The sequence below is a fragment of the Aristolochia californica genome, unplaced genomic scaffold (assembly GCF_029961685.1).
Source record: "Aristolochia californica isolate CCGP_79_NKW_82.1479 unplaced genomic scaffold, dmAriCali1.0.hap1 SCAF_1, whole genome shotgun sequence".
Classification (NCBI taxonomy): domain Eukaryota; kingdom Viridiplantae; phylum Streptophyta; class Magnoliopsida; order Piperales; family Aristolochiaceae; genus Aristolochia; species Aristolochia californica.
In genome coordinates this window covers 52,406,779-52,434,649 of record NW_027181770.1, presented here as the reverse complement: position 1 = coordinate 52,434,649, position 27,871 = coordinate 52,406,779, and the positions used below count along the sequence as shown (strand labels likewise).

Below are 27,871 nucleotides of genomic sequence, written 5' to 3'. Positions count from 1 at the left end.
ATATAATCCAATCTATGCTAACAAATTTAAAATTTGTTCAATGGTGTGTCGTCCAATAGTGAATTTTAATTCACTGATATTTATTTTTGTTTCATGGAGCGAATTTTCTTGTGTTAAAACCTGTTTAACTTGTGTTAAAATTATGGATAAAATATATTAATAGAAATATATAAATATTAAATATAAAAAAGCGATAAGAACATTGTTACAGTGGAGAGGTCAAACCACTAACCCTACCATGAAAAATGGGAATAGATGCTTCCATTCCTCCTCTTTGTTTTAATAAAGAGGACAAGAGAGAGATAACAACAATCCTCTTTGGGCATAGGAAAGGTGCCAAGGGCCCTCTAATAGTGAGAGAAAGAGATGCCAAGGGCCCTCTAATAGTGAGAGAGAGAGAGAGAGAGAGAAGACTCTCAACCCTTAAGGGTCAAAAGGGGCACACCAAAGAGTGGGTATAGTTTTTGAATTTATTTAGTAATAATAAAACAATTTCAATTTATGTTAAGGTAAATAAACAATAAAGCTATAATACCGTTACTGTGTCTAAATAATTATATTTAGGAATATGCGTGATAACATGAAGATCATATTTTAAAATTATCTTAGAATCAACAAAATATTTCATAAAGAACAAGTGAAGATAAAGTTGTTCTACAGGAGTTTGAGGTCTGGGACGTAAGGAAAGGTGCTGTCATCCTTATCAGGGACTAAAATAATCAGACAACAACGAAGCTATACTTCCTTGCTCAGCCTATGACAGTCCCCTTTTAAGGTAACCAAGATAGTGGGGAGCACTGTTCCAGTCGGAAAATGGTGAGAGTACTTTTAGCCGCAACTCGAACAAGCCTCGAGGTTCAAAACTACCCTTTTGTAAAAATTTAAACTTCTGAAGTATTTTGCTTTGAACTGTATTTTTTTATGTCTGCAAAATCTCTTCTGAGAGCTCAACTTCACGAAGAATACCCGAAGTATAAATTGTCGATACTCTGGTCAAGAGGCAAATGCAAGATCGATCCACTGTGACGTTATCTTTAGAAACTCTCAAAATCATTGTATTCTGATCCTCCGTATCAGTGCCAGCAGTTCGAAGTCTACCTGTAACGGAGACAGGATCGATCACATCGTGATCATAAGATGAGCACCTCAGCGGCGTTTGGCTAAAGAAAAGGAAATGTTATTCATTGACAAGAGCATAGCAGAAAGATGAAAGAGAAAAACACAGAGCATAAGGGTAAAAGTCAGAGGTCGGTGTTGAGTGGGTAGCGGTAAACTGTAAGCGAGTGGTGAAGTACAACGGAAATTACTAACTGACATGAAGAGTGAGGTGACGGAAGGGCATTTTGGTCACGAGGAGGAACAGTGGGAACTGTGAAGGATGACAACCTGAAAACTATATTTAGGAGTTATCCCATGTCGGAAATACGAAGCCAACGGAAAGAGAAATAATAAATGCAGACTCGAGAGGGGGAGTGAGGATAAAGGGTTAAGGAATCGCAGTTACAAAAAGCCGTGCCTTTTCACCATTTGTACATTTCCGTCTCTCGCTCTCTCTCCTTCTCTTTCTCTCACCTTTAACCCTCTTCTCCAGCTCTTTTGGTTGACGAAAATCTTTCTCTATTAGTCTTGGTCCCTCGCGTGCTTGCGTCTCTCGAGTCTTAGCCGTCTTAAATGTCTGCTTCCACTGCGCCTTTCAGTGGAAAACTGCGGTCAAGGGAAGTAGTCGATAGAAAAGGTGAGTTTTTTCTCTCCAATTTTTTCTGTTTTTCATTCTGTTTTCTCTCCTGCTCTTTCTTTTTGCTTGTCCCCCTATCTAACCCTAATTTGGAATTTGAGGAAATGGTTGACTTTTGTTTCTCCTTATGGTCCGTCTGGCTTTCTATTGTTTTGCTTGTCCTGATGTAGTGAGTTAGATCTGTGAAAATTTGCATAGTGCCTGTATGTTTACTGTTTGGGTGTGAATGGAACTGCGAATGCTAGTGTGGGTTTTTAATTCCTGTCTAGAAGGTTTTAGGGTTTTGATTCATTTTTATTTTCGTGGAACTATTGTTTTCTCTTTGAAAACGAGTTTCTTGTTCATTCCTCTAGATTTGTTTTCTTAATTCCGGTCTGTCCTATATTGTATGGTTGAGAGATCCGATGAGGTTTAAGTGCGTAATTTTCGGTATTTTGTTTGAGTTTTGGACAAATTTTTTTTAGTTTTTAGTACTTTCTCAGTGGAAGTTGATTTGTATCTGGAAGTAACTCTGGTCATTATTTGCAGCATCTCCAGTGGCATGGTAAAGTCGAGTTTTTATACTCACTTTGGCGTGACTTAACTGGTGCTATAATTGTATGTAATATGAAGGATCTTGCTATAAGAGTTAGTCTCCTTAGCATTAATGGTGATTTACTGGAAACTCGGCCTATAGAGTTGCTTCGCATTACTTTTTAATAAGATTTTGTCTGACATGTTTCAATCAAATGAGAACGGAGATGTAGAGGATTTCTGTAAGTGGGCGTTTTTTTCTCAACATTTGGTTAAGAGATGCATCCTGTTCACGATAATGTTATCTGGTGATTCTTATTATTACACTTAGGTTACTATTTTGCAAGACTCTGAACTCCGCGGCACACTTCTCCCACTCTGAGCTTTCTTTGGCATATTTTTGTTTTTTCATGCTGCCATGTTTGCTGTACAATTAAATGTTTGTATTATCTCTCCTCCACACTGAAGCCTCTTTATGGAATTTTGTTTCTCATTGTCTAAGAAAAACTGTTGACTATGGGACGTAAATAAGTGACTGTTTTTGTTTTGGTTATATTTGAAAGAACAGCTTTTAAGGCTGCTAATAGACTGACATCGTCTGTTGGTTTACGTAGTCAATAAACTTCTGTAGCTTCCTTATATAGGGATGCACTTTTTCTTTGTTTTTCATATTTCTATGTCGTCTCCTTAATTTGGGTTGTGCGTTTTTTTTTTTTTTTTTTTTTTTGTCAACTTTCTATTTAGTTTGAATGCCTTCTGATCCGGGAAGAGCCTGATCTATTTTTCGGCAGCTTCTTTTTCATTTCTGTAGACCAGGAATGTATCATGTTGCCCTAAACTGTGACTGTAAATGCAAAGAGCCATGAATTTTTGTCACTTCCGAGCCCAATTTGTTTATAGAAGTAGTCTGATATTATGATCATCCATGCTGTACATCACCTGTGCATGATATTTAGTTCAGAATCATATTTTTTCTTGTGGACTCTTGCCACAGCATCTATTGGTCATGAACCTTGTGGATTGGGCCTTTGGCTCAGTGGCCACACAGGAGTTTTCTAGTGTGAGGTCTTGTGCTCAAGTCTCACCTGGGCCTGGGGTTCGACATTCAAAAAAAGAAAAGGTCATGATTCTTGATGGTTTAGCCTAAAACAAAGGCCAGTCATATGAAAAATTAAACATGTTCTATGTTTTGACACTGCTTTATTTCCTTTGATGTCAGTTTTTCTTGTATTGTTGATTTTTATTTTTTTTTAAATTTGCAGATTGAAACTGATAAAGAAAAGGAACAAATAACTCATCCACACATCAATATCACTTCAAACAGCTTGCTGTTAAGCTTGTTATACTAGTTTGTTATCATGCAAACAGAAGTGTTTTAATGTGAACCAGCAGGGTTCAATATCTGCAAGTACATCTTATGGTGTTGCATGACCTAGTTTGTTGGGGATATCAAATTCTGTATGATTCTGTCTGCAGATCTGCTTCAGGAAAAATAGATCTGCCTCAATCATTGCTGCTATCGACCTACAGAAAAATGCTTAAACATGGAAGTTGTAGATGTCCAGACGGATGACTTATTGTGGGGTGTTTTATTTAAGTCCTCATTACATATGAATCAGTCTTTGTATCTTTTGTCATAATCTTCTGTCATAATCTTTGTAATTTCTGTCAGAACTTCAGTTATAATAAAGTCTGTATTGAAGTATATGCTACCTAGTGATTAATTCCATAATAGAAACTTGACTCTAGCACATGGATGCGGGGACTTCTGGTGACTTCCATATGTCAACCATGGTGCCCCGTTTTTTCCCAGCCCTTGGCCCTACAATTCTTATATGTATGGGGTACATTGACCTAGGGAAGTGGGCTGCAGCCGTTGATGGGGGTTGCCATTTTGGATCTGATCTTATATTTCTGGTGCTGGCATTCAATTGTGCTGCTATTTTATGCCAATACCTTTCAGTTCGTATTGGTGTTATTACTGGAAAAAATCTTGCACAGGTAATCTCTCTCTCTCTCTCTCTCTCTCATGTACATACACATGCACATATACACAAACACATATACATTTTAATTAATTTGGCATTTACAGTCCTTCATGGATATATATAACATATATACATATATATTTTTCTCTGGTATTTTATAGATTTGCAGTGAGGAATACAGTAAATTCATATGCATCTTGTTGGGAGTTCAAGCAGAGTTATCAGTGTTGGCTTCAGACCTAACTATGGTATTTATTTATTAATCTAATATTTCCACATTTTTGTTTTTTACAATATTGAATCAGGTGATGAGTCAAAACCTACAAGGAAGAGTTAATGAGAGAAAGTATACAGAAAATCTGACATATGGTTTTATTAAAAAAAATTGTTCCATATAGAGCTGTTGGTTACTGCTGTTTTTATTTATTTATTGTGCTTCTATATTATATTTCCAGATTCTAGGTGTTGCTCATGGCCTCAATCTACTTTTCGGGCTTGACCTGGTAACCTGCATATTCCTGACCATGGCTATTTTTCTATTTCCACCTTTTGTTAGTCTCTTGGTAAGATTTTCCTTTTCATGATTTCCTTCCCTATGATTGATTGTTCTTGTACTTTACCACATCTTTATACTCTGAAACTGTGATTTTCAGGATAGATGCAAAGCAGACATGTTGCTAATGGGCATGGCAGGTTTCAGCTTAGTTCTTTATTTGCTTGGAGTACTCACCAGTCAACCAGAAATCCCACTTGCTATGAGTGGGATTTTTCCAAGGTTGAGAGGTGAAAGTGCATACAATGCTATGAGTCTTCTTGGTGCAAGTATTATGCCTCAAAATTTTTATCTGCACTCTTCTATTGTACAGGTGCTTATTCTTTCTGCTCCCTTTCTTAGGCATTGATTAGATATTCTGCCATTTGGAATCATTTAAGCTTTGATAACTTGAATTATCTCCTATTTCTGTTATTTATTTTTATTTCTGCTGCTTCTACTGCTCTACTCTATTTATTCCTTTAGAAAATCATTGCTGCTTCTAACAAAGCTTTTGTTGTCATGGTGTCTGTGGCAGAGGGTTCCAAATGTCTCCATCAGTGCCTTATGTCATGACCATTTTTTTGCTATCCTATTTACCTTCAGTGGAATTTTTCTGGTGAACTATGTGGTGATGTTATCAGCAGCGAATGTCTTCCAAAGTGGCCTTGCTGTGCTTACTATCCAGGATTCACTTTTGCTTATGGAACAGGTCTTATTCCTTGTCTTCACTACCAGTAAATTTTTACCATTGCTAGATGGAATCTCACAGTGAGTTCTATCATATAACTTCTTACTTTTTTAGCTCTTGCTATGAGTTTTTAGGGCGGTTAAAGCATTACATGATAGTTTTTATTTAATATTATTTTGTGTTTGCATGTGGGCAATGTACCCATTATTGCTGGAGAAGGTTGAGGTGACTACACAATTCTCAATGTTGGCTTTTACACGCTGCTGGAAAAGAAAAGGCACCCCATCAAAATGCAACTGTGTCAAGGATGCCATGTGTAATATGTTGATATACAGTACCTGAGCTGATTTTTCAAACTGATGCTTGGACATCCCAAAAGGAGTAAAAAGAAGCTTTAACCATTTCTTGAACTGAAGACCCTGACGACAATATGCATGTGTAGCTTTACTTTGAAATTTACTTATTGCTGGAGAGTTCGTGCTTCAGTGAATGTGGTTTGATGCAGGATGCAAATAATAATAACATTCTCACATGTAAACCCCATGTATGCTTGTTTTTTATGCACAGAAAATTCACTCTCTTAATCTTTTAATTAAGAGCATGAATGGGACGCTCTTTGGATTTAATTTGTTCGTTTAAGAACTTTTGCTAATAAACTAGGAAATTACTTATGAGATCTCTATGCCTCCTTTTCTGCAGATATTTCGGAGTCCTATAGCACCATTTGTGTTTTTTCTGGTCCTCTTCTTTTCCAGCCAGGTCACTGCACTAACTTGGGATCTTGGTGGTCAAACAATCTTACACCATCTTTTACGCATCAATCCTCCTGTTTGGATTCATCGAATAACCAGCAAAGCAATTGCGACTATTCTGGCTCTCTTTTGTGCTTGGAGCTCAGGGGCTGAAGGAGTCTATCAAATGCTTATTTTCTCTCAAGTTATTGTGGCTTTGCTACTCCCTTCTTCTGTGATCCCCCTCTTTCGTGTTGCTTCTTCAAGATTGATAATGGGTGCCTTCAAAATCTCAGGTTTAATGGAAATCTTGTGTTTGAGTGCTTTTCTTGGGATGGTTGCTTCAAATCTTATCTTTGTTGTTGATATTTTATTTGGTGATGATGACCTTATGAATAGTATGAGGTGGAACACGGGGAGCAATGTGACCTTCCCGTACATTCTTCTTCTTATGATAGCTAGTGCATCACTTCTATTGATGCTTTGGTTGGTTGCAACCCCATTGAAATCTGCTAGTGCAGATAGGAACTTGGGTTTACAGAATGCTGTGTTGGAGCCATCTCAAGGTAGAGAGGAAAATGAGTCGAGATATGTTGAAGATGATAAGGAGCTTAAAGATATAAAAGCAGTCCAAGATATAAATGTGGTCAGACAATTCGATTTAGATGTTGATCTGCCTGAATCAATCACAGATTTTGATCACCATGAGCCTACTGAGGACAATTCTACCATTTGCACTACTCCCCGATCTCAGCCTGAAGAACAAGCATTATCACCTTTGAAAGAACTGAATTTCTCTCATTATGGAGAACCCAATTTCTCTTGCTATGTAGAGTCAAAATGCTCTCACGATGACAAACCAAAATTTCCTAATCATGAACTTCTAGCATCCTCTGTTGAGCTGGCTCCAATTGTTGAAAATAAAGTTCCGTCAGCTGAATCACTAGATGGAAATATTGTTCAGAGGGCAGAACCCAAACACCTAGTTCATATGGCTGTTGAAGTAGATGGAGACGAGCATGTTGGTAAGGATGACTTTGAAACTGATGGTTGGGAACAAGAAGAGTCACTTGCCGTTAGCTCGGGGTGTGTGCCTACTGCCATTTCTGATGGGCCTGGTTCGTTTAGAAGTATTAGTGGGAAAGTTGATGATACTAGTAATGGCAGTGGAAGCTTTTCAAGATTGTCTGGTTTGGGTCGTGCTGCACGACGCAACCTAGCTGCTATTCTTGATGAGTTTTGGGGAAAACTATTTGACTTCCATGGTCAAGTAATTCTGGAAGCAAAAGGGAAGAGAATTGACTTGTTGTTGGGGCTGGATCAGAAGTCTGTCTCTTCTGCAAAATCTGACACTATTGGGAGTGATCATATGCCAAAGTTTTATGCTGAAGCAGACAAAGGATCAGTCTTTCTCGCCAATCCTAGAGAGTATGACTCTTCCAAGCCACAGAGGATTCCAACCAGTATGGACTCTTCCCATGGGGTTCAAATGGGGCTATCATCTTGGTCATCTTACATGCAATTATTGGATGCATATGCTCAAAGCTCCTGTGGCAATTCACTTGATGCAAATGAAAGACGCTATTCTAGTCTTCGACTCCCTACCTACTCAGAAGAGCGAGATTATCAGCCATCAACAATTCATGGTTATCAGATACCTTCATATCTGAGTGGGATTGCTCAAGGCAGAAACATGGATCCCTTGGGCATTGCATTGGACACATCAACTGCTTCCAAATCTTCTTCTCTCACCTCCAACTACAAAGATCAGCATAGTTACAGTTTGGGGCTTAATTCTCTACAGAATTCAACTTTGCCAAGAGCAGCTTCATCTCTTTTAAACAAGTTGCAAAGTGAAAGATCCTATTATGATAACTCTTCTTTGGTCGGAAGTGTTGGTGCTGTTGGGTCTACAACATATCCTAAAAAGTACCATAGCTTGCCAGACATATCTGGGCTTGCAGTGCCTAACAGGAATTCTTCACTCGGTGATAGGTGTAAAGGTGCAATTGGACCTGGGCAATCTACTGTTAGGAGTATTATGGGTCACCAGTCATTATATGGAAATACTCCATCCAGAACAGGTGGTCCTCTTGCTTTTGATGAGCTTTCCCCCTCCAAGCTCTACATAGATGTTTTTTCTCCACCATCACGTTCAAATTTAGAAACTAAATCCCTATGGTCCAGGCAACCATCTGAGCAACTGTTTGGAATTGCAGGGAGAAACCGTGCCGTTGGTTCTGGTGAGATGCAGGAAACTGTTTATCGTGATTCAGAAGCTGCGTTACTCCAGTCTCTCAGATATTGTATAGGGAGACTCTTGAGATTAGAGGGGTCTGAGTGGTTATTCCAACAGAATGGTGGGTTTGATGAAGAGCTAATTGATCGTGTGGCTGCAAGGGAGAAGTACATTTTTGAAGCTGAACTGAGAGAGGATAACCGGTTAAAAATGGGTGAATTACCTTTTGTACCATCTGATCGTAAATTTGGTTCAGGCTCAAGAAACGATGAGAGATCACTTGCAAAGTTACTTGTATCTCCAGTGCCTTTTTGTGGAGAAGGCTGTATATGGAAAATTGATATCGTAGTCTGTTTTGGTGTGTGGTGCATCCATCGGATATTGGAGATGTCACTTATGGAGAGCCGCCCTGAACTCTGGGGCAAATATACTTACGTTCTGAACCGCCTGCAGGTACCTCTGTTTGCCTCTCTTTGACAAAAATTGTAGATATAATGGCAAGTTTGATACTAATCTTGACGTCTACAGGGGATTCTTGATTTGGCGTTTTCCAAGGTCCGACCTGTATTATCTCCCTGCTTCTGCCTCCAGATTCCATCAATGCAAGTGAAGAGAATGAGCCCTCAAGTTCCTAATGGGCTCCCGCCTACAGGAGGGAAAGCAAGTTCAGGGCAGAGCACTAGTGCAGCTGTGCTCCTTGAACTCATCAAGGATGTGGAGAATGCTGTCTCTTCCCGCAAGGGCCGAACAGGTACTGCAGCTGGGGATGTTGCCTTCCCAAAAGGAAAAGAAAACTTGGCATCAGTTCTCAAGAGGTACAAGCGACGGCTATCAAACAAATCTGTTGGGGTCCATGATGGTCGGCCTGGGACTCGCAAGGCTCCTATGCCACCTGTTGTCTCTTTTACTTGATTGATACTGGTCATCTGGCCATTGGTTCTAGTAGTTTGGGTTCCTAGCAACGTTGACTTAGGACACCTCTCCCTCCCTCTCTCTCTCTCTCTCTCTCTCTCTCTCTCTCTCTCTGTTGCCGTATATAGATCTGTGTTGCAGATTTAATTTTCATGTATATTGTTATATAATTTACAGTTACCGGGTTACTTGAAACGCAATTGCAGCAGAAAGAAGAAAAAAGGGGGGGACAAAATGTGAATGGAGGCCGGTGCTTTTGTTAGTGTTTTTGATAAAAAAAAAATGACTTCAATGTATTTATATAAAAAAACTTAGTTGGAATATAGTTGTGTCATCCCAAAAATAACTATTATAAATAAATAATTTTACCCATAAAAATATGTTAGATAAATTTTTTAGAAGATCAAAGTTTATTATAAGAAAGATTGGTGTGTAACTATTTCCTTCTACCCACTAGAACATGTAAACAAAGACAAAAAAACAGGAAGACATCTAGAGTGTGTCCCTCAATGTTACTTCGATATTGATTGCCCAAAGTGACAAGTGTAGAGACCAACTAAGTCATATAAGCACATTGCTTAATGTAAAAGATCTATCATAGTGATGAACAAAGACTACTTATCTCCCTAAAATCACATCTTCCAAAGAAAAACAGGGTGGGCAGAATCATTGATGAGGTTTAGCTGCTCATGGAAAAGCAACAATTAGAATCGTAAGGAACTCAAAACTTCACTACTAAATGAAAAGTGAACTTAAAATTTCAAAAGAGGACAACTCTTTCTCTCCAGACTCAACGATTCTTATAAGGAATTGATTGATGCCTGTAACTCACACAAAAGAGACCTATTTATTGTAGTTAAGGCATAGACTTGCTTGCTTAAGTGCTTACATCATTTAAATGCTTTTGGAGAAAAGTCTCATATTAAATTATGGAAGAGGATTAATTCGGGTTCCCTCTACTCACCTTTTTATAACATAAAACACTGATAAAAGACAGTAATACTCCTACTCCTTTTATGCCTTTAGATATACTTTTCTGTCAGAAAATATTTTCTTAAAAGTTCATGTAAATATAAATTACATCTTCTAACACTCTCCCTCAAATTAGAGTTTTTTTTTTTTTTTATTTCAACTTGTTACACAGCATATCAAAATAAGAAAAATCATTAAAATTTTTTGTACTTACGTCTTCAATGACTTCAATGTCTTTAATGAGGCAATGAACTTATTTTCAGCTCGATCTTCCAGTTCAGCTTGTTCTTGACCACTTCTCAAAATCTACTTCTACTCTCCCCCTCGGATGTCTTTGGGGTGGGGGGGTGTTAGTCAACTTGAAGGACGAGATGATCTTCAACCACATAATGCCCTTCAACACTTGAAGTCGTTAGTGGAGCGCATATGAAGCTTCATCTCGATGCAAGGGATGAAGGGGTCCTTCATCTCCACGGTTTAATTTCAATCATGTGGAAGAAGGCCCTTTTTTATCTTCTTCGAATTGAAGGACGGGCGACGCTCAAATTTTTCCCTCTCTCTCCTCGCACCCCCCATCGCGCGTCGTCATTTTTCTTTTTTCTTCCTCTCTCCTGCACTCCCTTCCCTCTCTCGTCTCCCTACGCCCCCGACGTTGATCTCGTCCTTCGTCTTCGACCACCATCTCAGTTCCCTTTCGTCTCCGGCCACCAAAAGCTGACGGACCAACGAGGCCGTACCCTAGCGGGTTTGTAAGCTCTCTTTTCTGCTCGAAAACTACTGGGAAGTGGAAACTATTGCTCTGTCTTAGGCTCTGCAGCTCGTGAATCGAATCCGATTTGGTCACGGGAAGGAAGAAAACCCGCAAATTCCAAAACATGACAGGTAATGTATTCTTTGTTTTGGTTCTGTGGGTGTAGAATTAAAAGCTAAGTTGATCAGAACATGCTGAATCACGAATGCCGTGGACTGATTGTGGTCAGCTCTTGTTGAAGAGAGTGAAGGCGTATTATACGAGATGAGAATGTTAAGGTGGATAATATTCAAGCAATGCTTCATTGTTTGGGGATTTATAAAGATCATTTCAACATGCCTTTATTTGTTGAAGGAGATTCTAAATTGGTTATAGGCTGGATGAAGGAGACACTAAATCCATTTTGGAGACCATAGGATACGTTTCTAGTTGCTTTGGAGTTGGATGCATTGACTTTGTTTTCCATTTGTTTGTTTCATCAACAAAATTCACCGTTAAAAACAACATATTTTAAGATGGATATCAGACAAAAACTGGGAAGGCAAAATCAGAAATAAATGTGGTAGAGAGTGTTTAAGAGAAATGATGATAAGGACACTTAAGAGAGTCATCTTAAGATGGTGGGAAGGACATGTTGACAGAGAGGGATATATTTATGATTTTTAAGACAATATATATTATAAACTTTACTTGTAAAAACGATTTTCTTTTTCTTGAAATCATTTTATAAACCACCAAAAAGTTGAGGAAAGCACACAATGACACTTATGGAAGTGGGGTGAGTAGGTCAGCTAATCTAATAAAGGAATGATATATCAAAATGGATGAGATGACTCAAATAGCTGAACTTGGCATAATTGGGACAATGCATTGATGATGATGGTTTTTGTATTTGCCATTAACAGTGCAACACTTGTTTGTTTCCAATTCTTACAATACTTTCCTTAACAAATCGTAAAGGCTTGATCATTTCTTTAAGAAAATTATTGAAGCATCATTCTTTAACAGATTGTGTTTGGCAAGATTCAACTTTTAATTTGACATGCACTTTTGACAAAAATGTCATTGCAGTTCAGCTCGCTCTGATTTTCTCAAACACAAAAAACTATCCAGATGAGGGACCACTTCTCCATGTGAAAAGGTCACTTTAACAGATGTTGCTGGTGGAACCTAACTCTGAGAATTCCATTTGTGTAACTATTGGTTTACATTCATTTATTAAAACTTAAAATTGATCTATGCAGTATACGAGGAATAAAACCAGAAGATCTACAAATTTTGAAAGAAAAGCTTGAGCAGGAGGTAGTTTGATATGCTTTATTTGTTCATAATTCTCTGGCTTGATTCTATTTTGGTCCTGTATGTATTTTCTGTTCTTACAAAGGAGATAATTAGACCTAGCCACCAAGCCAATTGCAATGGCACATAGATAAAAAGAATTCCTTAGGAAACCATTTCTGAAGGTCTTTTTTCCATTCAGTGACCAAAAGACTGGCCTTCATCTACGAAGTAATCAAGGTGTTAGGTGATCTCAAAAATCTCCCTGGTCGTCCTACATGAAAACCAGTTAGGAGTTAACTTCTTTCAAAAAGGTTATGAAATTCTTGAAAGAGAGGCATACCTAAAAGCTCAAAGACCTGTAAAAGCTGACTCTCTGAATATTGATCTTCCTACCTTCAATCTGAGATACAGTTAGGAGTAAACAAAGACCACGCATGTGTACTCGCTAGAGAGAACATCAGATAATTATCTTCTTGAATGGCCATAAGTAATGAGTTCTGTGCAAGAACTCATTCCATACCTCTCGAATAGATAAAGTCTTAGTACAGTACATGCTTTCAAAAGACTTTTGGAGTTAGATATAGACCACTGAAGGTAAAGACAACTCCCCACAGGTACCTAACAGAATCAAGTGAAGAATGCAACTATGAAGGTTCTTCACTGAACATAAGACATTCATCTTTACGGAATATTATTGAACGAACTTTTGTTGCTTTAAAAGCTCGATTTCAAATATTAAAAGGCACTTTTCCATTTTATTTTAAGATCCAGGTGAAAATTGTACATGCTTGTTGCATATTGCACAATTATATACGTGCAGAAGATTATGATGATATATTTGAAGATGAAGATGATGATTCGGGTGGCGAGCTTGGTGGAGGAGGTGATGCGGTCCAATTAGGTGCAATGGATGATACATACAGTGACGATTGCGGTGATCTTGAGGATGTGGGTAGCCAAGTAACAAACATTCGGAGGCAGAGTGCATTAGAATCCACAAGAGCCGCACAATTTCGAGATGCCATATCGACATCCATGTGGAATGATAAATGATGGTTTACTCTTATTACTTTTAAACATGCATAATTTATATGTACTAAACTTGTAACTCGTTGATTGTAATATTAAAGGCACGAACTTGTTATTTGAATAATTTTTTTAGGTTATTTTAAAAGTTGTATATGTATTTATTTATTATTTTATTTTATTTTATTACTATATTAAACTTCATATTTAAGTCTCTGGTAAATAAAATATAATTAAAGTATGCATTTGATTAATATATCTTCATTAATTATGTCAAAATATATTATTAATTAATACAATGCAAATCTATCTTATGTTATTAATATAATACTTTTTATTCATTAATCATAATTTTTTTTATTTACTCTATTGTATTAGTGATTTAATAGTGGTAATTAAAATATTGTTAACTCAAACACTTTGGTTTAATTAGTTCATTTTTATAATTATTAAAATCAATGATTTTAAATTTCTAAGATGAAGATGAAGATGAAGTTGTTCACACTAACACCCTATTTCAAAGATTTCGAAGATGAGGTTGTCCACACTAACACCCATTTCGAAGATGAAGATCATGTAGATACATAAGATGAAGATGAAGATGAAGATCAAATTTTCATTTTGTTGACTAACCCCCCCTAGGAAACTCGACTTTGGTCACCAACTTTGATAAAAAAAATCACCTTTTAGAATACTTCATTGTAGGTTTTTTCAAAGGCTTCTTTCCTCTGTACTTTTCCTTCTACTTCTCCCTCTCAAGTCCGGAGTCTATAATACCAAGTGACTAGCCAATAACATATATGTGACAAGATACATTACTCCTAGCTACTCGAGAAAATTATAAACACCAACACCTCTAAGTCAAAGCTGAGTTAAGAGACACTAGACTATCCATGTTTAAGGGTAGCACCACATGTTGGCCCACGTGACTTATCAAGATGGGGTGAATTGAGTTTTTCAAATGAAACGCTTAACTTAGGCGTGTAATAGAAATCATACAATATATCGAATTACATTCACACACCATAGGAGACAAAAAAAAAATTTGTTATCAATGTTCTCCTATTGGTATTCACTGCCCAAGAACCTTTGCTTGGGAAATTCCACCATTCAAAGCTCTAATAGATGGAATTTACACAAAGATTTTGACTCTCTTTAAGCCACGTATAGCTCAATACACGCCTTTTATAAATTCAATCTACCCAAGATTTTGGCTAGATTCTAGCTCTAGTTGCCCCTTTCTATCTAGATTAGATATGTTCTAGATGAACCTTCCAAAAATAAAATCAAAGAAAGGAAAAATCATTTACAGCCAATACTTGGAGAGTACCTTCTCCTTCAGAGATTTAAACATCCACTTCTTTTCAGAACAACGAGAACTATGTGAAATGCGAGGGATAGGTGAAGGAAATAGTAACTGATATGCAAGGTTGTGACTCACTTTCACTCAAAAGCACTTTAGAGAAGAATTTCAAAATTTTGAGTATAAAGGCTTTTGAATTTGCAAATAACTGCTCATTAACTTTTTTATGTGAGGTTTGGTAGGGTATTTATAACTTTCCCAAGCCAAAGTTGTCGTTATTTACCTAATTGAAAAAATTAGTACATTGATTGATCGATTACTTTAAAGTGATCGATTGATCAATCGTGCATAATAGCTCTTTTTTGTCAAGATATGACTTATTGATCGATGGACTAATCAATCAATATGTTATCATTAGTCCTGAAAAGTTAAGTTGATTGATCATTACCAGGGGATGATCAATCAATCAATTAAAATTCCCTTTGGTAGTGCAAAACAAGTATGATTGATCATGCTTTACGTACCTGACTGGAAAAATTATGTTTAATAGATCAATCATGTGGGATATTCTATGATTCCTTGTAATTTTTGCTTGCCTGAACATTATTGATCGATCAATCCAAATGGGATGATCGATCATGCTTTATAGCATGGAATGACCGTGTTCTGGATAATCGATCAATCGACTTAGGTTGATCGATCATACTTTATAAGTTTAGCCTATGCCCTCTTGGATGATCGATCATTGGAAGATGTTGATCAATCAATCTTGTGTCAGTTCAACTAAGTTGACTTTTAAAGCATGGGAATGATTTAATCTATGTACTCTAATATATTTGAAATTTTTTTCATAATGTTTCAAAACATGTGTAAATGCAATGTATGTTAAGAATTAGTCGCCCTAATTCCAAATTAATGAGAGAAATAATAATAAAGGCGAAAGAAGGGAAAAACAAGAACGAAAAAACACAACAAGATTTATACAGGTTTGCCTCAGGTGAGACTACATCCAGTCTTCTGCCGGTGCAGTAATCCACTATGAAGATGAAATAGTTTATAAGAGAAATCACACACTTACAAGTGTTTCTCTCTAACTTCTCGGGCTACAACTTGAGATGCTTCTCAAATCAAGATCATAAAACCCTAGTAGCGGCACATCCCAATTTAAAGAGAAAGCTAGGGCAACCACATTTCAAGAGTGAAATTCTAAAATTGCCCTTAATGAAACAACAATCAATATATCGTGGATTCACGACCAACTCAACGTAAGGCATTAATTAGGCTCCACAACTTAAAAATCTCCCACTTTGAGACTAATCCATCATCAATATCTCCTTTGTAGTGGCTATAACTTCTCAATCCTTAGAGAGAAGTCCAACTAAAGTTGCACACAACTTCAGTTTCTCTATCGTAACAGTCTTTGTCAACATATCAGCTGGATTCTGACTCCCTTGAATCTTCTCAAGTGTTAAGACTCCATCCTCTAGAGCCGATCTGATGAAGTGATAACACACCTGTATGTGCTTTGTTCTGGTATGATAAACAAGATTTTTTTCTAAATGAATAGCACTCTAACTGTCACAATACAACACATTCTTCCCATTGCTTGAGACTTAATTCTTCCCAGAAAGACTGCAGCCATACCATCTCTTTGTTGGATTTGGTCATGATGAAATATTCTGCCTCAGTGGTGGAAAAAGCAACTATCTTTTGCAACTTAGAGACCCAACTAACTGTTGTACCACCCAATGTGTATTCATATCCAGTGGTACTCTTCTTGCCATCAATGTCTCCAGCCATGTGAATATCTACATAACCTTGTAATCCCAAGTTTGACTTTCTGAAACATAAGGTTGAGTCTGTAGTGCTTCTCAAATACCTAAGAATCCACTTCACTGCTTTCCAATGTTGTTTACCCGGATTACTCATATATCTACTCACAACTCCTACTGCATAAGCTATGTTTGGTCTAGTGTACACCAAGGCATACATGAGACTGCCAATAGCAGAAGTATAAGACACACTGGCCATGCTGGCTCGCTCCTTCTCTGTAGAAGGTGAATGCTCCTTAGATAGCCTAAAGAGACTAGCTAAATGAGTACTTTTTGGTTTTGCACCATTCATGTTGAATCTGGTCAGCACCTTCTTCACATATTCTTCTTGTGATAATTTCAAGACATCAATGTCCCTAGTAATCCTCATCCCAAGGATTTGTTTTGCAGCACCCAAATCCTTCATTGCAAACTTCTTGGACAACTCCCTTTTCAACTTTTCTATTTTTCTGTTTGCATTCACCTGCTATCAACATGTCATTAACATACAATAGTAAAATGATATATGAATCATCAAACTTCTTCACATAACAACAATGATCTACCTAACACCTCAAGAAACCATTACTACTCGTATCAAATTTATTATACCAATGTCTTGGAGTTTGTTTAAGACCATACAAACTCTTTTGAAGTTTGCATACCATTTTCTCCTTTCCTTGTGCTTTGTAACCCTGTGGCTGCATCATGTAAATTTCTTCCTCCAAATCACCATTAAGAAAGGTTGTCTTTACATCCAAATGCTCTAAGTGCAAGTCTTCATTTTCCACTAGTCCAAACATTGTTCTAATAATAGTCAATTTCACTACTGGAGAAAAAATCTTAGTGTAGTCAATGTCTTCTTTTTGGTGAAAGCCCTTTACCATCAGTCTTGCCTCGTACTTCTTGAAATCATCATCTATGTATTCTCCCCTATTATCTGAATGCAAACACTTCACGTTCAAATCTGTCTCATTCTCGACCATTGCCCTCCATCTTTTGAAGGTATCAAAGACATCAGATTTCTTTTTCAAGAAATAAACCCATAACTTTTTGCTTGCATCATCAATAAATATCACATAGTAGTTCAAACCACCAAGGGAGGTAATAGTTGAAGCCCCCTACACATCTGTATGAAACAACTCCAATTTTGCTATCTTTTGCTCATTTCAAGCCGTAGAAAAACTAACCCTTGTCTGCTTGCTGAAAATACAGCTTTCACATAAACTGTTATTACAATTTTGAACCCTGGTAGCTTCCATTTGGACCGAAGCACTTTCATTCCCTTCTCACTCATGTGAGCGAGCCTATAATACCACAAGTCAAAATCAGTAACAACATCAGCAACTACTACCGTGTCTCTGCAACTGGAAGTGATGTAAAAAATTCCAGTTTTAACTTCTCATGCAGCAACCATGGCTCCCTTAGTGATTTTCCAGGAAATACCATTAAAAATTCCACTATGGTCTTCATCATCAAGTTGCCCTACTGAGATCAGATTACACATTGGTTTTGGTACATGTCTCACCTTGTAAATTTTCCACACTCAAACTGACATTACCAATACCAACAATATCCAAAGGTTCTCCATTAGCAAGATACACCTTCCCATGATCTACAACAACATAATTCTTCATGATTTCATGATGTGCGGGGTGTGAAAAGAAGCTCCTGATTCTAACACCCAAGAGTCAATAGGGCTATTAACCTACAAGAGTAAAGCATCTTGTACTTCTTCAGTTATCGCATTGGCAACATCACTTTTCTTTTCATCCTTCTTCGATGCTCTATCGTTCTTCTTTGTGTGACCTGCTGACTTGCCATAATTCTAGCATTCCACATTCCTTCTGAATTTGGACTTGCTTCTACCATTCATTGACTTCCTTCTATCATTGACCTTATTAGAATTCCTCTCAAGGTTCTTGCCCCTAGTATCGACACTTAGGGCAGATTAGGTGTCAACGATTCTTCAGAGTCCTTTTTACAAACTTTCTCCGCAAGAATGGTATCCCGAACATCATTAAAGATCGACTTCCCTTTGCCTACAGAGTTGTTGACCACATCCCTCATAGGTTCCCAACAATTTGGCAGAGACGCTAAAAGAATTAAAGCACGAACCTCATCATCAAATTTAATTTGAACGGATGTCAATTGATTGACAATCGTGCTGAACTCATTCAAATGCGATGCTACTGATGTATTTTCCATTATCTTTAAATTGAAGAGTTTTTTCATGAGATGTACCTTATTATTTACAGAAGGTTTCTCATACATGTCGGACAAAATCTTCATCATCCCTATTGTGGTTTTCTCTGATGCTACATTGTGAACAACGTTCTTTGACAGTGTTAATCAGACTACTCCCAACACCTGTCTATCGAGGAGATTCCACTCATCATCTTTCATACCTTCTGGTTTCATATCAAGAAGTGATGCGTGCAACTTTTTACTGTACAGATAGTTTTCAATCTACATCCTCCAGAATGCAAAATCCATACCATCAAACTTGTTGATCCCTAGTGCTGATCCTTCTCCGCTAGCTATTTCTATCAATCACGAACCAAAGCTCTAATACTACTTGTTAGGAATTAGACGCCCTGATTCCAAACGAACAAGAACAATAATAATAAACGCGGAAGAAGGAAAAAGCAAGACAAAAAAGCACAACAAGATTTATACAGGTTCGCATCAAGGTGAGACTATGTCCTGTCTTCCACTGCTGCAGTAATCCACTATGAAGATGAAATAATTTATAAGAGAAATCACATACTTACAGGTGTTTCTCTCTAACCTCTCAGGCTGCAACTCGAGATTCCCCTTGTATTAAGATCATAAAACTCTAATAGCAGTGCCCCCCAATTTAAAGAGAAAACTAGGGCAACCGCATTAGAAGAGTGAAATTTCCAAATTGTCCTTAATAAAACAACATTCAATATATCATAGAGTTTCAAATACTCCCCCCTAATAACGCCCTCCTCTCTCCACAACTTAATAATGTATGCCCTAAAGCTCCATTTTTAACATTGTACCTTAAGAAAAGGAGTTTGGAATGCTCTCTTACATAGTAATTGAGTTTTGATATACATCAATGACTCCTAAACTCTAGTCACATTGTCTTCTTTTTCAATGGTGCTTCTTCAAGAGTTGTCTTTCAATGATGTTTGAGGTCTTGAGTAAGCTTGTTCGTTTTGAGGCTTTAGACTTTGAGATGCATGTCTCTTGAAGGTAAAGTATATGAAATACTTAGTTTGCAAATTGTTAGCTCTATTAAGTTTTTTTTTTTTTTTTTTTTTTTATCATCAAAAGCAATAAGGGAGTCCACCTATAGTAAAAAATCTCTCTCTGGCTTTGTCGTAGTTCAATCTACCCAACCTTCAATTGTTCTTGCATAGCAAGAATCACTACCCGAGTAGCCCAGATATCGTCCATTGGGTCCTCAAGAGCAGATAGTCGGTTAGTGGAGGAAGCAAGGGAGTAAAACACAAGATGGTCCTAAGGATTAGAGAGAAGTAGCTAGGCAGGAGGCAATAAACGGCTTAGGATGCTCTCGGGTAGATTCTCAATCTTTTGTTGACTCTGTCGTAGCTCAATTTGTCCTACCTTCAACTATTCTATCATAACCAGAATCGCTACTGAGTAGCATGGATATTGTCCACTAAGTCCTCAAGAGCAGATAGTCGGTCAGTGGAGGAAGATGTGCCTTCTTTAGTTCTCCTCCTCTTTGCAAACTCATATTGCTTGGCCTGACGCTCTGGACTCATCTCGTTTTTGGATCTGACTCGTTGTGGGGCTGCTTTTCTCTAGATTGTGTCCTTTTGAACCTATTGTCCCTGCCATTTGGTAAAGCCAAAATTCCCAAATTTGGAGTCCCCAGTGGAGATCTTCTTGGTCATATCCACCGATTCCTCATTCGATAAATCTACTCCACAATGGTGTAGGATAGTAGTGATCTCTTGAGCAAATGGGAGGTTGTCAGCGCATGAGCTGGTAGCTATATCCATCATATGGTTCACCATGAATTAATCGTAATCCAAGTCTACCTTCTTGATGATCGCCCATACCCAAAAGATTTATGCAGTGGTGAGGCAGAAGAATTTTCCTTTCCTTGGATTGAGGATATGAGTAATAATCTCTATGAAGACTCGGTGATCCATACTGAGGTCTTTTATCTTTACTTCATAAGAGCTTTCAACATTCTGACCAAAGATTAATTGGATGGCGTCTAGGATATTTTGAGGGCAGTCGCTATGGAGGTCCATAGGCCAACTCTCCTTGACAAATCTGGCGAATCCAAAAGACGTCATCCCAAGTATCGTATTGAGATCACTAGTCCCAAGAGAGATAGTTTTCTTCTTTACATTACTCATGAGTCTCAAATTACATGGGGTGACTTCCACAATCTCAAGGTTAGTATAGAAGATCTTTACCAAGAGTGGGTAAACGCCTTCATCACTTGCCAAGAGGCCCATGAATGACCTAAATAATCTTTCAAAATCATGAATTTCTCTTTTGCAAAAAGTAAGATCAATAATACTAGGCTCTATGATGCTCTTGGAGACAAAGCTTGTAAAGTACTTACCTCATTGTTGTCTTGTCTGGAAATACTCCCTTCAATTGGGCATTTTCTCACAGATTTCTGGTTGCATAGAAGGCTCCCTTGCCATAACCTTGGTCCTCACCATTCTAGAAATTAGTTTTTGAGAGAGAGGAGGCTAAAAAGAGGTTTTAACCTCAGAATTGATTGAGAATAACATAAAGATCGTAACAGAAGAGAGGATTAGGGTGTTGGAGTTCTTAAGATACATTGGACTAGTGTTTTGGAATGATTTGAAGTGAAGAGATTTGGTTGAAAATTGTTTGAGACTCTTCAACTTCACACTTCGCATCGTGAATGATCGATCATTCTATTTTGATTGATCGATCAATCATTTAAGTTGATCGATCAACTAATAGGTATTGATTGATCAAGGAACTATGCAAAATGATAGAAATGTTACCTTTTGATTCTATTTCGTCACTACTAAGGTGGAAAGTGTTCATTAAGCTCATTTGTTTTAGCCAAAGTTGTTGAAGAGCATGTATGGAAGAGTCTTACATGAGTCTCAAAGTAAGAAGTCTCACAAAGCCAAAATTAATATGGTGGAGTCTAAGAAGAGTCTCTTGGAAGGAGGTCTCATAAAAGAATCTTAGTTAAAGGTGTTTTAGTTATGATAGTCTTCCATTTATGTTCAGTCGTTTAATTATTCTTGTTGAAAGATGTAACCCATGTATAGTGGCAATGATATAATTTTTTTTTATTTCTAGTCCCTTTTCCTCTCATCTTAGGGTAAAGGGCATTGATATAATTTATAAGATGTACAATGTTATAAATACATGTTGAGGGGGAGGATTAGGAATCACTTAACCTAATCCACCTTCCCTCCTCTCACACAATCTCTTGGCCGACCCTTCTCTTTTTCACTCTCTCCTTCTCCTTCCACTTGTGTACCTCTTCCTTCTCTCTCCCTCTTGCTCTCTCTTCTCTCTTAACCTAGTCCGTTTACTACAAACCTCATGGAATCCTAAATCTAACAGTTCTAAGACTTATCTTTAAGTATTTGATTTTGGGTGTGTTGGAAGATAGCCCATACGTCCAAATGTGTGGAAGATGGGCTCCAACCCACTGACCAACGAGAAGGCCCACAAGCCAACTAAGTGGTGACATAATGGTAAATAAAAAGTCATCTCATAAATATGACACTGATGTAATTAGTTTATGATTTATGTCTCTTATTCACTCTTACTAGGGTGAAGGGTATTCTGGTAATATTAGTACTTTTGATATCTATAAATACAACTTAAGGGGGAGGGTTTGGACAAGTCTATTACCCTAATCTTCCTTCTCTTTTCTCCAAATTCGTCATTCTTCCTCTTCTCTTCCTTAAACCCTCTCTCCACAACTCTTCTTATAACCCCTTAATCCTCTTCTACTGTAATTATACATCATGGAATCCTAAGTTTCTACATGGTATCTGTTAGAAGGTGGACACCTCCAAGAGGTGAAATATTGGTAAATAAGAAGACTTCTCATAAAGATGACATGAAGATGTAATTACTTTTCTATTTATGTTTCTTCTCTTGTAATGTTGTAGCCCTAAGGGCATTGTAAAAAATATAAATAGAGGCCCTTGGCTAAGAGGTAGAGCATTTAGTTCTCTCCTCTCATCTCAATTCGTCCAAACTCTCCTCTCCTTTCTCTTGGAAGTTGATCTCTAAACTCTCTCTTTTCTCTCTTCTTCTCTTCTTCTTCTCCTCCTTCTTCTCCTCTCCCTCTTTGGCTCAAGATCATTATGAAGGACTCCCACATTGAAGTGATGCTTAAGCACCTTTGAAGGTTTCATGCAAGGTGCTCTTGAAGGAAGAGATTCAACCATGGAAAGATAATTGATTTCTGGTTTTATTTTTCCTTATATTCATACTATGTACCAAGCCCTTAATCTCTATATTACATCAAGAAACAAATGGCTTTCATATGAGAAGTTGTGGATACTTGATGAAGACCACAATCAAGTATCCACGAGCTGCAATTAGTCCCTCCAGTAGATCCGAGGAAAGAATTACCTAGGTCCTCATCTATCTGAGGAGGATCACCATTCAAATACTCCAACTTGTCTCTACATGAGATACACATCTCGACAACTTGTTATAGGTTCGAGTTTGGTCCAACTTGAGTCCGGTCCGAATCTGGTCTAAGTCTGGCCTGAGTCGAGTATGATCTAAATCTGGTTGGGTCGAGTCTAGTCTGATCTGGTTTGGTCTGAGTCGAGTCTGGTCCGAATTTGGTCCAGGTCGAGTTGGTCTAGTCCTGTCCAGGCCATTGGGTTGATTAATTCAGCCTCAAGTCTAGTTAATCCGGTCTATCTTCGCTCAGTCTGGTCCTGTCCCAGTCGGTCCTCCCGATTAAATTTGCCAAGTTAGAAAGCGAATTTAATTGGAAGGTCGTCATTGTCCCCGGTGACGGCCTTTGAGCAGCGTCGGGCGAGAGTTCCCCTACGCAAGAGATCCTCTGAACTTCATGGGACAGAAAGGCTTCCCGTCTCTGGAAAGTCATTCCGCATGTCGAAGGTTCAGCCAGAGTCGGCGATCGTCGTGACCGTTACTATGTTTTCTGCCATTTTTGGAGAGGATGACTTCTCGCTTTTTTCGATTCAGGAGATGGGTTGGTAGCCGAGGAACATAGTCCTCCCTCCGTCAAGTGACTGGAGCCCATCGATGTCGTCGACAAAAGAGCTAACCCACTCTGATACCATGATATATGTCACCGAGAAAAAAAACTTCTTTCATATATTCAAAACTCAACTTCACACACTTCGATGTAATATATGTTAAACTTCAAGGATGCGAAGAATTGTTAAGCTCAAGAAGACAAAGAGATGAAGAGCCGTTGAGCTCAAGCAGTCGAAGAGGCAGAGCCGAGAAGCAAAAAAGGGTTTTGTTTCTTTCTTTCTGTTTCGATTTTACAAAAGCTGATATTAATATCACAAAAGTAAAAAAAAACATGTTACAGTTGTACATGACACGTGTACAAAATTAATAAACTTAATACATTTTTAACACTCTAATACTCCCCCTCAAGGTGGCTTGTAAATGTCCTTGACAACCATCTTGGACAACAAAGAAAAAAGCTGAATAGAAGGAAGAGGTTTAGTGAACATGTCTGCTAACTGGTATTGAGATCGAATGGGAAGCAACTTGAGGACTCCCGAAGTAACTCTTTCACGAAAAAAATGACAATCTATCTCAATATGTTTAGTACGTTCATGAAATGTGGGATTAGAAGCAATATGTATCGCAACTTCATTATCACAATATAGCAACGCATGAGATTCAACCTTGACTTGAAAATCTTGAAGAAGTTGTTGCAACCAAATAAGCTCACTGGCAGTAGAAGAAAGAGCTCTATACTCTGCCTCTGCTGAGGAGCGAGAGACGGTGGTCTGCTTTTTGGCCTTCCATGAGACTAAATAATCTCCAATAAAGATGCAAAAACTTGTAGTAGATCGGTGAAAATCAAGGCATGATCCCCAATCAGCATCAGAAAAAGCCTTCAAACGAACTGGAGCACATGCATCTGAGTAAACTCTTAGCTGCAAGGAAGAAGTAGAAGAAAACAACAACCCTTGACCAGGACTGTTCTTGAGATAACAAAGCAAGTGATGCATTGCCTTGAGATGAGGAAGTCGGGGTTGAGCCAAGAATTGAGTGAGCTTGTGAACTGCAAAAGTAATATATGGGCGAAATAAAGTGAGATAGAAGTTTCCCAACAAGCCGCCGATAATGTGTTATATCAGGAAGCAGGTCACCTTCAGTGGCAGTTAAACGAAATTTTGGATCCATTAGAACAGTAGTTGGTTTATAAGCTAAGTAACCTGTGTCTTCAAGTAATTGTAAGGTGTAATGGCGTTGAGAAAGCACAATACCTTGCTTGGACTGAGCAATCTCAAGACCAAGGAAGTGCTTGAGACAACCAAGATCCTTTAGCTAAACTGAGTATGTAGAAACTATTTGAGCTCAGCAATAGCATGAGATGAAAGACTAGTAAGGATGATATCATCCACATAAACCAGTAGTGCAACAAAAGAGGATCCATGAATTTTTGTGAAGAGAGAGTAATCAGATTTCGATTGAAGAAAGCCAAAATTGATCAAAACTTGAGAAAATTTTGAATACCATTGTTGCGAAGCTTGTTTGAGACCATAAATTGACTTGTGAAGCATGTATACTAGTTTGCTGTGAGATAAAGAGGACTCCCCCTGTCTAAGATAGCTAAGAGGGAGATCCATATAGATTTCCACAAAAAGATCACCGTTTAAAAAGAAGTTGTTGACATTAAGTTGAGCTAGATGTCAAGTATGTGAGGCAGCATGAGCAAAAAGTACCTTCACAATTACTAATTTTACCACTGGAGAAAAAGTGTCAACAAAGTCCAAACCTTCTTGTTGTGTATAGCTTTTAGCTACCAAACGAGCCTTATGTCGCTCAATAGAACCATCTAATTTAAGCTTGATTTTATAAATCCATTTGCAACCAATGATATGCTTATCAGGAGGCAGAGAAGTGACGGTCCAGGTGTTGTTTGCTCCATAGCTTTCAACTCTTATGCATAGCCAACCTCCATTCAGGACAATTTACTGCTAGGTGATAGTATTGAGGCTCAACCTGAGAGGATACACTAAGCACAAATTGTTTGTGTGAATCAGAAAGGGCATGATAAGATATGTAGTTAGAGATTGGATAAGATGTAGATGGTGAAACAAATGTAGAAGAACCAACAAGTATATAGCAGTGATAATCCTTCAAGTAATAAGGTTGATGAGTCTTTCTGGTAGATTTTTGAAGAATAACACCACCAGATGTGGAAGGAACAATAGCTGGAATATCATTAATTGGAATATCATCAACTAGAACATCAGAAGTAACAGGTGAATTGTGAATATGTGAAGAATCAATTTCTGGAATAAAATGAGCTTGTATTGAGGAATGGGGCAGAACCAAATTTGGAAATGGATCAGTAACTTGATCTGAACTTGTAATAGTATGAAAAGGAAAAACTTCTCCATGGAACATTGCATCTCTTGAAAGAAAAACCTGTTTTGTCTCCACATCATAGAACTTATAACCTTTCACACCAGTCGAATAACTAAGAAACACACAAACTCGAGCACGAGGGTGAAACTTGGTTCGATGAGCAACTAAGGTGGAAACAAAAGCTAAACAACCAAAAACTTGAAAAAGAGTATAATTAGGAGTTGTGTTGTATAGAAAATGAAAAGGAATGTTGTGTCGCAAAAGAGGAGAAGGAGTTCTGTTAATCAAGAAAGTCGCAAAAAGAACACAATCTGTCCAAAAAGAGACTGAAATTCTGGATTGAAAAAACAATGATCGAGCCACATTCAAGAGGTGTTGATGTTTTCTTTCCACAACTAAGTTTTTTTGAGGCCTTTCAACACATGAAAATTAATGCAAAACTCCTTTATCTTGAAAAAAACTCAACAAAAGATAACTCAGGGGCATTATCAGATCGAAAAACCTTGATTTTGGCATTAAACTGAGTAAAAACCATATTAAAAAACTTTGGTATCTCAGAAACAACATCAGATTTATTCTTCAACAGATTAATCCAAGTAACTCTAGTACAATCATCAACAAGAGTTAAGAAAAAATGATGACCATTATAAGAAACAGTTTGATATGGCCCCCAAATATCACAGTGCACAAGATCAAAAGGAAATTTTGACAAATGATTATTGGATTCAAAAGACAGCCTACGTTGTTTAGCAAGAGGACAAATATAACAAGGATCTGACTTAAGTAATCTAGTTACATCACATTTCAACTGATCTTTCAAGGAATCCAGTGTCTTAAAAGAAATGTGTCCTAGCCTATTATGCCAAACATGAGCAAAAACATTGTTAACAAAAGCATTGGAAACAGAATTCAAACATTGAACATTAAGAACATAGAGATCTTGGACTTTGTCACCCTTGCCAATCATCCTCTTGGTGGACAGATCTTGGATAACAAAACAATCAGGAAGGAAATTTACTGTAAGGCCAGATTCAGTAACTAAAACACTGACAAAGATCAAGTTGAATTTGAATTGTGGGACAACAGTACGTTTTTAAGTACAAGGTTTGAATGCAGTTTAACATCACCAGCAAAATAGACCAAAATTTGAGAATGATTGGGTAAAGTAACTGTAGTGTGAGGAACTGAATGCAAGGAAACAAAAACATGAGTTTGAGAACAAATATGTCGAGTAGCTCCTGAGTCTACAATCCAGAACTGATGTGAAGAAATTAGAGGATTTAAAGACACAAAAAAACAAATATCTGCAAGGCAATTGGTTGTAGAAGATTCAGGAGCAGTGGTGACCTTTGTTGAGCTTCTCAAATGTGCAGAAAGTATTGACATTAGCTATTGATATGGATTTGAGTTCAGATTCTGAACAAAACTCCCAATAGAATTAGAAACTTGACTATCATCAGCAGTAGAAATTTGATGAGCAGCAACATTAGAATTGTTGTTGTTTCTGAATTTATATCCAGGTGGATAGCCATGGTGCTTGTAGAAATGATCTATAATATGTCCAGGAATCTTGCAATGAGTACAATAAGGCCTGTCCCTTTTCTGATTTTTTGGAAGCACTAGAATTGGAATTAAATTTCTGTGAGTTTTGAGAACCAGATTTAGCAACTTCTGTTTTAATAGCAAATGTCATTATACAAGTAGGAGTGCTCGAATCAGAGGCATGAGTAGTCTTCTTTTGCTGTTCCTCTTGAACAATTAAAGAAAAAACACGATTAATAAGAGGCATCGGATCCATGAGAAGCAACTGACCACAAAC

General features: G+C 37.7%; 1 protein-coding gene across 3 annotated transcripts; it reads left to right on the top strand.

Moving 5' to 3' along the window:
• Window positions 1-1,448: 1,448 nt before the first annotated feature.
• On the top strand, window positions 1,449-9,824 carry LOC137950591 (ethylene-insensitive protein 2.1-like). 3 transcript variants are annotated; one of them, XM_068797165.1, is made up of 9 exons: window positions 1,449-1,735; window positions 3,511-4,249; window positions 4,398-4,484; window positions 4,692-4,799; window positions 4,890-5,102; window positions 5,307-5,480; window positions 6,159-8,274; window positions 8,410-8,882; window positions 8,958-9,824. In XM_068797165.1, exons 2-9 carry the CDS (start codon window positions 4,001-4,003, stop codon window positions 9,339-9,341), a joined length of 3,804 nt encoding a protein of 1,267 aa, XP_068653266.1. In that variant the 5' UTR covers window positions 1,449-1,735; window positions 3,511-4,000; the 3' UTR covers window positions 9,342-9,824. The 3 variants fall into 3 exon arrangements, with proteins under 3 accessions (XP_068653266.1, XP_068653256.1, XP_068653252.1); XM_068797155.1 differs by having other exon boundaries at window positions 3,725-4,249; window positions 6,159-8,882; XM_068797151.1 differs by having other exon boundaries at window positions 6,159-8,882.
• The last annotated feature ends 18,047 nt before the right edge of the window (window positions 9,825-27,871 follow it).